The sequence below is a fragment of the Pteropus medius genome, unplaced genomic scaffold (genome assembly GCF_902729225.1).
Source record: "Pteropus medius unplaced genomic scaffold, Ma_sr-lr_union100, whole genome shotgun sequence".
Taxonomy (NCBI): domain Eukaryota; kingdom Metazoa; phylum Chordata; class Mammalia; order Chiroptera; family Pteropodidae; genus Pteropus; species Pteropus medius.
The window spans coordinates 1,307,920-1,319,977 of record NW_024356397.1 but is presented as its reverse complement, the minus strand read 5'-3'; the positions used below and the strand labels follow the sequence as shown (position 1 = coordinate 1,319,977).

General features: G+C 32.9%; 1 protein-coding gene across 1 annotated transcript in view; it reads left to right on the top strand.

The window, feature by feature from the left end:
- SP1 (Sp1 transcription factor) overlaps positions 1-12,058 on the top strand; it is a 31,250-nt gene that overhangs the window by 15,957 nt on the left and 3,235 nt on the right. The window contains exon 4 of the mRNA XM_039862182.1: positions 10,417-10,585. Coding sequence (XP_039718116.1) covers positions 10,417-10,585 — 169 coding nt within the window. The remainder of the gene's footprint in view (positions 1-10,416; positions 10,586-12,058) is intronic.

Below are 12,058 nucleotides of genomic sequence, written 5' to 3'. Positions count from 1 at the left end.
AACTAGTTTTTAAAGCTATAAAAACTCTTAATATACTGGAAAGAGGAGAGATGCACAGGCTGATTTTGTTATTTTTTTCACTATGTAGCTGTTTTTAATGATAAAAGTTAAATAATTACATTATAAAAATATGAGAAATAGGAAAATAATTAAATAACACATCACAGTCACCAGTTTGGTGTGTTTTCTTCTACGTTATTTAAATTTTAACGTATATATTTCTTTAGCATAGCTTTATTCTAGTATGTATGTAATTTGTTCCTTTGTTTATTCAGTGATATGGCATAAGGATTTTTTCCAAGTTGTTATATTTCACTTAACCATAAATTTTACTGACTGCTTAATATTCTATCAGGTTATTTAACAGTTTCCTTATTATTTACATTTAACTTATTTCTTGTGTTGCTGTTGTAAATAATTTGTCCATGAATATCTTTTCAAGTGATTTTTTCCAATGATGAACATTTTTATGGACTCTGACCTTTTCCCAAATGTTTTTATGTTTTGCTTACTAGTGAGGTTGAATATTTTTCCTTCTGCTTGTTTACAAGTTATATCAGTTGATGTATTTACTGGCATGATAATAATAATCTTAGGAACTTGCTTGAGCTCTTTTTTTAAATAAAGAAATTCTTTTTTAAAATTTGCTGAAAATAACTTCCTCAAGCTCTTGCTTGCTTTTTTAAATAACAGATGCTTTTCATTTTTATATGTCAAATGATTTTTTTGTGTATGATTTCTTTCACATGCCTTCTAAAAGTTTGATAATTGTTTTCTTCATATTTAAACATGTGTGTATATATTCAACTCCCCTCTATTTTTCATTATATTTTATTTGGAAAAATATAAAGAAGGCAACCTATTATTTAAAGAAACCAGTGTTAGTGCTTTTTGTTTTTTGTTTTTTTGCCAGTCTTTCTTTCCAGACATTTTTGTAAACATTGAACTTTATCTGCCCAGTATTATTTTTGAAGTGTGATAAGGGTGGAGGTACCTGCAGTTATTTTGAACATAAGGTTTGTCTTTGAGCCTCTTGACATCTAGAACAGAAAAGCAATTGAAGATACCTCTTTCTCTCTTGTGTGTTATCTCACTAGATTTTGGCTCCTTGACTGTAGCACCTAATGTTAGTGTGTAGCAAACAGCAAAAGTACAATAAAGATTTGTTTAATTTAAATAAATATATATATTTTTCCCCTTTACTCTAATGGTGCTCCCTCACAATGTAGGTTGTTTCTGTTGTTTCTTTTTTATTTTCAATTTTCCATTTTGAACATTTTCTCTTCCTTCCTTTTAAAAAAAATTTTTTTTAAACTATAGTTTGCTTTTTAAAACAGTTTTATTGAACTACAATTTATATACCATATAATTCACCCATTTAAAATATGTAGTTCAGTGGATTTTAGTATATTCAGAATTGTGCAGCTACCACCACAGTCTAATCTAAGAACATTTTCATCACCCCCAAGAAGAAACACCACATGGCCCATTAGCTGTCATTTCTACTTCTCATCCCCAGTCCAAGGCAGCCACTAATCTCCTTGCCACCTCAGTGGATTTGCCAATTCTGGTCATTTCATAGAAATGAATTTGTACAATATGTAGTCTTTTGTGACTGGCTTCTTTCACTTAGCATAATGATTTCAAGGTTCATCCATGTTGTACCATGTGTCAGTATTTCATTCTTTTATATTGCCAAATAATATTTCATTGTGTGAATATACCACATTTTGTTTATCCATTCATGAGTTGATACACATTTGAGTTATTTTCATTTTGGGCTATTATGAATAATGCTACTGTGAACATTTCTGTATAAGTTTTTTTTTGTGGACATATGTTTTGGTTATATACTTAGGAGTAGAGTTACTGGATTAGATTCAGCTTTAATGAGTTTCTTAGTCTGTATCTTTGAAAGTTCTTAAACATATTTGTTGCCTCTCTTTTGTTAATATCCTTAACAATTTTGCTGTTTCACTTATATTCCAGAAACTTTGAAATTCCAAGTATTTGGCCACTAAATCTTGCATTTTTTTATTCTTACATATTTTTTATCCAAGCCTTTCTCTTCACTTGAATCCCTGCCCTGCTTTAGACCTTTATTATTTCTCACCATTATTTAATGGAACAGCCCAGAATATTTCACTTTTCTTTCTTCTGACACTGCCCCTCCCAACTCTTAAACTTCTTTTATCAGGATATTTTATTAGTACTTTATTATACAAATTATAGGGCAGATATTATAATTGTTTGATTTAGCTTTTTTTTTTTTGAGCCACGCTTCTCTTGCTCAGGCCTGCTTCCATGTCTGGAAGTGTACTTTACCTTCTAATAAAACTTTTCTACTCTAAAAAAAATAAATAAAAATAATTGTTGATTTCATTTTGTGTCTTTCCAGTGAGATAGAAGCTTTGTCATGGCCAGAATTATATCTAACTATCCCCAGACTATAATATAGTATCTGGCACCTGTCCTTATTCCTAGAAGTATATGTGCTGGGTTAAAAATTAGTCACATTTTCAAGACTTGGTCAAATGCCAAAATACCCTGCATACACACCAAGCTGTTTCCCTGCTGTATGTTTTTGTGCACTCATGCTACTAGAAGTTGTATGAAAGTGTGTCTCTCTCCATACTCTGCCTACCATCACTTTTTTTTTAAAAAAATCAATCATTTAAATGTCTATCTTTTATCTAATATCTGTTTTGAAGTTCATCTCCACTTTGTCTTCTCTCTCTACTCTACCTTTGTTCCACATACCATGTTTTACTCCACTACATTCCTTTATTCTGCTAATAGTGTTCCCTCTTCCTGGGACACCCTTTCCTTGCCAACATTCTTCACCTGGCTAACTTCTATACATTCTTTAAAGTTTGACCCAAATGTCAGCTCTTCTAGGAAGCAAGCCGCCTCTGAAATTCCAAGCTAAGGAAATTACCCTTTTCAATTCTAGAACATCCTTTGAATGGCTTTTTCCATAATATTTATATTATTATCTTTAAAATACCTGTTTCTCTCTTCTCTGGTGAACTACAAGCTCTTCAACACCAAGAACCATTTCTTTGAGTCTTCAGAGCTTAATATGTTCCTGGAACAATAGATAGTAAATAATTACTGAACATTTTTACAGTTTTCCCTCAGGGAGTTCACATGGTATAGGACACTGTAGGGATAAACCCTAAAGGAAGTTTATATAGTTTATATATAGCAAAGCCTATAAATTATAACTTACACATATGGATATAAAATATGCTGTAGTAATTCTATAATCAGGAAAGTTTTAATGGAGAAGAAAGAAGTTTTAGAAGTATGGCTATATGGATTTGTATAGAGCACAAGTTACTAATGAATTAGCAAGGGTTTGCATTCTGGAGCAGAAGGAAATAAGTTTCTGGTGCCTGTTCTTTGTTCTTGTGTGGTCTAATTTAATATAAAATCATTAGAATTTTTTGTTAGATGCTTTTTCACTTGTAGCATAGTTCTGGAAATTGGACAAAGAAAATTAAAGGCTCTTATCAATTGGACACATGAAAAACAGTGACACGAAATATTGGTAGGACATACCGAGATGTAGACTGCACAGTCAATAAAATTGATATGCCCAACATGACTAGTCATGACACACTTTAACAAAACATAGTTTCCTTTTTTATATATGTAGTTAGGGAATGCATTTAGCTGTATGTACGAAAAGATCTATTGCAGTGGCTTAATTAGGTGGAGGTTTATTGTTCTCATAGAACATGAAGTCTGGAGGTGGTGTGTCCAAGGTTGGTGTTGCAGCTCCAGTTAACAGAAGGAACCCCAATCATATTCACTTTTGCCTTAGAATGGGACAGTTGTCATGCTTGCAAGGCAGCTACTCTAATTTTTGTCATTGTGACCTTTTTCTAGACAGGATAAAGGAGAGAAAGATGAAGTTCGATAAAAGAGGAAGCAAGCTTAGTTGTTCCAATTTAGAGAACTTTTCTGAAAGTCTTACCCAGCAATTTCACTTTATACCTGATTGATCAAGATCTTGTCACTTGGCTACTCCTTATCTGGAAAGGAATCTGGGAAGGGGAATATTTTTAACCTGGCATATTGTTACCCCAAACAAAGTCAGGCAGCTTTTAGGCAGGAAGAAGGAGAGAATGAAAACTGGGAACAAGTAGTGTTAACTGCTGTTGAGCACCATAACCTACTGCCCATATTTACACATACCACTGAAACAACCGCAAATAGTAAATGAGGAGTCCACCTAAATAAATTTTTTTAGATGATGGCAGCTTTATTTTAAACTTACCTTTTAAAACTTACTGAAAATTGTGAGAACGTGATGTTGGCAACCAGTTATTTTAATCTTTCTGGAGCTCTCTCCTAAAAACAGTATGTTGATACGTACCTGCTAATGTGATGTGATGAGAAGGGCACTTCATTTGTATCAATATTCTTCTCCAAAACCTGTAACTTCAGTCTAATGAGAAAAACATCAAACAAATCAAATTAAGGGACATTCTACAAAATACCAACCAATTTTCTTCAAAATTGTCAAGGTCATAAATGACTGAGACACTGAGATAGATTGGAGGAGCCTAAGGAGACATGACAACTAAATACTTGGATGGAATCCTGGAAGAAAGTAAGGATGCTAGTGGAAAAACTGGTGAAATCCAAAAACGTCTATAGTTGTTAGTATTGTACCAATATTAATTTATTAGTTTTGACTAATGTACCTTGGTTATGTAAGATGTTAACATCAAGGGAAGCTGGGTGAAGAATATACAAGAACTTTCTATCTTTGTAATGTTTCTGTAAGTCTAACATTGTAACAAAATGAAAAATTACAACAGTTGGAGAAACTAGGATAGCAAAACCAAATACTCTGTAAGGAAACCTTATATCTACAATGAACAGCTGGTGGGAACAAACTATAAGATCTACATATTATTGGCATTTGGGAAGGGGAGGAAGCAGAGGGATGCAACAGGGCTTCTGATGCTCCTGAGAACAGGAAAACCTCTAAATCACTGACAGGTATTCACTGGAGAACATCTAGAATGAACTGGGAACAGGGTTCAGCAGGATTCACTTAGAGGATGAGTACAAGGGAATGGAGATAGAGTCTGACGGCTTTTGAAATTAGCATACTGAAGTTTTAACAGGAAGCTTAGAACTGAGGAGAAACTTCTAGTAGAATCCGCATTGAGCAAGATAGGGAGAAAGAAAAGGACAAGACAAAAGAGAGCAGAGGGGTAGATATCAGAATGAAGAGTTGTTTGTTGTTTTTGTTTTTATTACTTTGCAAAAATAGAAGAAAAAGAATCTCTAAAGCCATGAAGATTGGAAAAGTTATCCTACCTCCTACCCCTTGCTCCTGAATTTCAGGAAAACTGACTTTGCTTTAAAAATGAGTTTGAATCCATATAATGTTACTACTAACTAGCAAAAGATACTAACAACAGAAAGAAGCAGAAAAACACTTCCTCAGTGAAAGGACCCTGGAAAGACATGCCTACAAAATAGATGAAAATTCATAATCAGCTAAAAGAATTTAAGGAAATAATAGAAGTAGTGAAAGTACAAATTCAAGTTAGATACATCTCAGAAATGAGGTGATTGGAGAAAAGGAGCATTTGAAAAGAGAAGTGACAGACTTTAGTAAAAAAATGGAAATAAGAAAAAATTGCCTTAGAAATAAAGATGAAATTAAAAAGAACATAAATAAGCACAATAGATAATGACTCAATAAAATAAAGACAAAGTAAAACAAAATTAACTTTTATATGTAGTAGAAAGGGAATCTTTTAAAATAAACAAAAAAGAGGTACAAGGGATTGAGAAAAAATAATATAGGCTAAAAAGAACCAACATTTATATGAATGAAGTCCTCAAGGAAGAAACAATGAAACCCATGGAACAAAGATAACTTTCCCAAAGTGTACCCAGGGAACTTGACCCAGAATAGCCAACAATGAGACATAGCATAGTAAAACCAGTGGATTTTAAGGGGAAAAAATCATTTGGGCACCCTAATGTAAAAAAAGACCTAACCATTTATAAAAGAAGGAAAATGGATTATCATTAGACTTTTTGGCATGTTTAGTGTCAGAATACAATGGATTAACATTTAAGAGAATCAAGGCAGTAAAATATGAACCAAGAATTTGACATCCAGACAAATAGACCTCCAAGTATAAAGACCACAATTTTGTACTAACATATAAGAATTTGGGAAATAATATTCACATGATTACTCTTTATGGAGCCCATTAGAGCTTCAGATAACTAAAATGACTTAGGGAACCAAATTGCAGTATCTAAATACTAATTTCCTATTAAAAGAAACTAAGAATAGTTGAAGAAATAGCTGATTCTAGATCTAGAGCAAGAAATTAATATCAAAGGACACAGGAGCCAACTTGATATTTTTTTTATGGCCAACTGTTTGAGCATCAATGACGATAAAAACTGCCGTTGATTGAAGTATCAAATATGTTTAAATGCATGAGTTTATATTAATGCAAAGAAGAATTATTGCAGAAGGGTGTGAGGGAACTATTTGAGGTGATAGAAATAGTCTGTATCTTGCTTGTATTACACTACTTACTGTATACAATTCTCTAAACCATGTTTCTCATCCCTGGCTCTATTGACATTTTGAACTGGATAATTCTTCATTCTAGGGGAGGGACAGGCTGTCCTGTGCATTGTAGAAGTGTTTAGCAGCACTGGATACCAGACCTAACAGACAAAAATGTCTCCATACATGTCAGATGTCTCCTGGGGAGCAAAATGACGCCAGTTGAATTTTCATTGTTTGTAAATTATATCTCAATAAACTTGATTTTTAAGAAAAGAAAAACTCATTGTCACTTTTTAAGAATTCTAGGAAAACAACTGAGTATTTCGAAAACCAGTAATTGACAGAGCCAAGCATTTATCCTGTCTTTCCTACATTAAACTGTATCTCAAGAGTAACCATGTAGTTAGTATAGGGATGAATTTGGGGGCCATCTATCTGTGTATTTTAGTATTACATTTTATTACTCCTAGTTACCAGTTTTTCTGTCATTAAAGTACAATTCTTCTATTCCTTTTTCTCTAATTTGCTACCTCTAATTCACTTTGGACTAGGAAACCAGATTAGTAAATTAGCATTATTTTAAAAGATAAAGCACCATGTATTATGAACTCTCTATCTCTGTTACTAGAGATGTTTTTATTTCTTGATTTGAAGTAATAGTCTGGATACCTGATGTTCCTCATGCCTAAGTGATGTTACCAGTATTCTGTTTCAACATGGCCGAACATACAAACACTTTGTGATCTGAGATGTACTTCTCTGGATTAAATCTGTGCAAAATGAAACATGTTCAGAAAACCCCAAATGCACTTAATATAAGTATAGTTTTAAAATTAAGTTTTACTATATTAATACTTACTGAATTAAAGTACACAATATTCCCAAAGTCATTCCAGAGAGCAGATGAATAGGGAAGTATATGGGAACCAACCTTTTGAAAATTATTAAGGAGGTTTATATTTCATCTTATTTTAGTATTGCGTAAGTTTTTTCTCAGAAAAAAATAGGGTGTTTGACTTATCATAGTAGTCTTTTTGCAAGTTCATGACTTTAGCACACTTCTTCACTTTGAGGAAACTTAAAAAATATGTAACTGCCACAGCTATTTCAGAAACTGATACTAGAAGCAACCACTGGGCTGGGCAAAACTGTCATTAAACTGTGCCTTTGGTTTACTGGTTATTTTCATCGTGGAAAGGAAAATCTTTAATTTATTTCATTGCTTAACCCAGTACATTTTAAGATAAAACTGTTCTTTTTCTAAAACTGTTACTAAAAGAGGCTGGAAAGAGATTCTGGTCTGGTGTTGATATTTTGTCGATGTTCCGTTCCTTTTTGTTAAGCGAAATTCAAAATGGTTAATTTTATCTAACCCCATTCTCAGCTTTCATATTTTAAAAAGTACTTTGAAATCATGGTGGGAGTCCAGGAGGATATTACTTTTGACTGTCTATTTTGTAATCATTTGAGAGAGTCTCAGTTTCTAAGTATTTCTTTGTTTCTCTCTTTACTGAATTATGTCCTGTCCAAAATGTTATTCTTATGTTTCAGTGGTGTGGAGAAAAGTTTGCCTCTTTCCAGTTGATTGGGACAGGGAGAACTTTGGGGATTAATGAATTGCTTCTAAAATTTTAATAGAGTTAGGTTAGCTTGGAAAATAGGTCAGAGAAAATGATTTGTTTATGTGCACCACCATTTTATCTTGATTGTAAAGACCTGTTGTAGATAGCTGGATCTACAGTTTCATAAATTTCTTTTCTGAAGGTAATTTTTGGTAGGTACCATTGGTGATATGAGCTAGCATTCTAACTAGCCTTGTCTGCTGAGCTATGTGGGTTTATTTCAAAGGATACATTCTCCATCCCCCACTAGGGAGAGTTTCCACTCAATGACACATACTAGTTTTTAAGGCAAGTTGATTAAACAAAATATTGGTGTATATATTATTCTGTGATTTCTCACTGTGGTTTTCCCACAAGATACTTTCCTAATAACATTAGCTACAATGTATTGAATGTTTGCTATATGACAAATACTGTCTAATAAAACGTTTTATTTCATTTGTTTTTCACAGTAACTATGAGATTACTTACTGTTAGAAGCTAATTAGATGGTGGTACAGGAACTCATATCTAGGTCTGTTTTACTTTAAAACCTATCTTAACCCTGTACTCTAGTAATTCCCAGTTTTAGCTCTGGCAATATCATGAAACTCAAAACATTCAAATTAAATTTATTTTAATGCCATAGGCTGATGATGTTTGAAGTTGTAGAGTGAGCAGGAAAGCTTATTATTAGGCATAGTAACTCAAAATTATGTTGATAAGCTGTAAAGAATAAAGTACAGAAGTAAAATGAAGAGCCTAGATTTTAGTTGGTAAGTCTGATCTACCCCATTTACTTAGTTTCCTTATTTATAAAAGATAAAACAAAGCAGGCCAATTCAACACTCCATTTATAGAAATCTTAAATATGGATAGAGTCATTAATTTATTTGTAAGGTGTTTTTATAGGTGAATACTTATTGATAAGTGACGCTTTGAAAACCTGAGAAGAATGTCATCTATTCCTTTAAAATGTTTCTTTTTTCCACTGGCCTAGAACAGTGTTTGAAAATGTCAAGTGTAACCAGCCCATTAGTGGTTCATGAAATCAATGTACTGGGTCATGACCAGCATTAAGGAAAAAAAAATTTGAGTATGGAAAATTTAAGAATACTCTGCTTATTATAAAGCATTGTTCATGAAACTTTTGTTTCAGTTATATGTGTATGTACTAGGTCATAATGTCAAATATATTTTTTACTTTGGGTTGCAAGTTTTAAAAGTTTGAAAAACTGGAACTTTATAACATTTATCTATTTTAATTTATCCAGGACAGAAATTAGTGATTTTATACAAATTTTAACTTTAAAAATAAATGAATTTAAGTGACATAATAGAATGTATGCTTTATATTTTATTCCTTTTTCTAAAATTCTGAAAAGCGTCCCATCCCAAACCAAAACCATTCTGGGGTATATAGCTAGCTCTTTCCTTATTGTGTCAAAATTTATAATACACATGTATTATTCCCTGTTGAATATTCAGTGCAAATTTTTGCCCATTTCAGGAAGTTTCCCCTCTCAGATTTTGTATGATTTCTAGTTTAGAATCTCTTAAAGTCTCATTTTTTAGTCATTTCCATTTGGTTGCTTCCATAGCACCTTAGCTCTGGGAATGAGTAAGAGATTTATAGGGCATCTTTCTGTAATAGTACACACTGTTATCTCATTCTTTTTAATGAGTAGTCCATTGCATAAGTTTATTATAATTTTTTTAACTAGTGCCTCAATAGTGTACATTTTGATTGTTTCCAGTTTTTTGTTGTTATAGAAAACACTATTGTCACATGTCTTTGTATATTCATGAGTATATCCATAGGACATTGCTGGTTCAAAATAGAATTACTTTGAAGATATGCATTTAAATGTTTAATAATATTGCCAAATTGGCCTTCAAAAAGGTTGTTCTAATTTATCACCGCCTATATATAAAAATGCCTATTTCCCATACCCCTGCTGATGCTGTGCATTTTTAGCATTTTAACTTTTTGTAATTTGATAGGTGAAAAATTACAGAAGTTCATTATAGAGTTGCATTTTTAAAATTAAGTGAGATTGACCATGTTTTCATATACTTATTGGCTCTTTGTATTTTCAAAGACTGTTCTTGAGATTTCACGTATGGAATGATGTCAGTGAATGTGACTTAAAAGCTTTGAAGAAATGTACATGTAAAGTGTCATTGAGCTGCCTGCAGCTCTGATGACATCCCCAACTTCCCACCTTGACCCTTTACTCTTTATTTCAGGTGATCATGGAGCTCAGCTTGGCCTCCATGGAGCCGGTGGTGATGGAATACATGATGACACAGCAGGTGGAGAGGAAGGGGAGAACAGCCCAGATCCCCAACCCCAAGCTGGTCGGAGGACCCGGCGGGAAGCATGCACCTGCCCCTACTGTAAAGACAGTGAAGGAAGGTAAGTTGACTCAGCCAGTATCTTAAGAGTAGTACAAAGAAGAAAAAATGAATGGATTTAGAAGTGAGAAGAGTGTTAATTTTTTAACATTTAAGAGTTGACAGTGTTGCAGAGGAATCAGAGATAGGTATAGTACATTCGATTAGGTTATATTATAGGATCTTGGTTCCAGCTCTGATCCTTTCATCAGCTCTAAGACTTTGGGCTTAATAGGTTCCTGCTTTTTCCTAGAGATAAAGAAATCAGGTGGAGCCAGCTGGTCTAATGATTGTTACTGTATGTCTGTTTCAAGTGGTTTTAACAAGGTGTTTACTTGTAAAAGAGCCTTTCAAAGAAAAAAAATGTACCTACTGTAATGTGTTTTTACAGTGGCTGTGTGAGAATAAGAGTTTTCCAGAGTCTCATTTTCCCCTCAAAATAGACAAAAATGCTTAGTCCATGGAAACAGTTCTTTCATCAGGGAATCTAACACGTTCTGAAAAACAAAGTTCTAGTAATTTTTTCATTAGTAGTACCTACTATTCAGTATTATTTCTGGAGAGTTACAAGTTCTATTCTTTTCCTTAAATTCACTGCTTTTGAAAGAAAATAGAAAGTCATATATGTTTGTGTTTGAAAAACACATGTTTAAATGTGTTTGAAAAAAATCTGTTAAAATCTTGTTCCAATAAAAATTAACACAAAAATAAGAAAAGTATCAAAACAAAAAATAATTTATTTGCAGGTTACCCTACATTACAAAAACCTGAATCAGAAGCAGTGAGTACAATAGTGTTTCCCTTTAACAAAGCTTAAAGTGGATTTAAATTTTTCAAGGAAATTATCTGATTTCCACCTGAATGTGATTTCATTTCCATCATGTTTTTTTCCTTCTGTTAATATGTGCTCTTACAACTCAAGAAAAGTCCCTCCTGGAAATTTCCCCGGTGCCCACTAATGTAACAAATTGATTTGGCAAAAACATTTTACAGCTAATACCTGAGAGATGCTTAGGATCTGCTTCATATAGAGATCATTTATTTATTTATTTATTTTTTACGTGCCATGAATTAGCGCGGGTTCTTACATCCCTCTTTTGAGTTTTATTCAGCCCATCTTCCTCTTCCACTGAAGTTCCTGGTATTGCTCCAGCTTTTCAGCTTTTAATCTTCACCATTGAGCTCTTGACTATATGCTACCAAAAAAGTTCTATAGTTGTAAAATAATATATTTTCCTTAAAGTTCTCCAACAGATATTTAAATGGAAATACACTTTGCTCATTAAGTAAGTTCTTTGACAAAAATATCACCATATTCACAGTAGTTCTTATGGAAAATGCTTGTATTGAGATTTAAACTTCCTGAAAAATATGAGAAAATGCCCTCCAGACTTCACAAGTCACTCTGAGAGTGATTGTTTTTTCAAATATTAAACATGAAAATTGATTAAACAACAGGAAAGCAGAAAAGAGCAAATAGCCAGTAGAGAGGAAA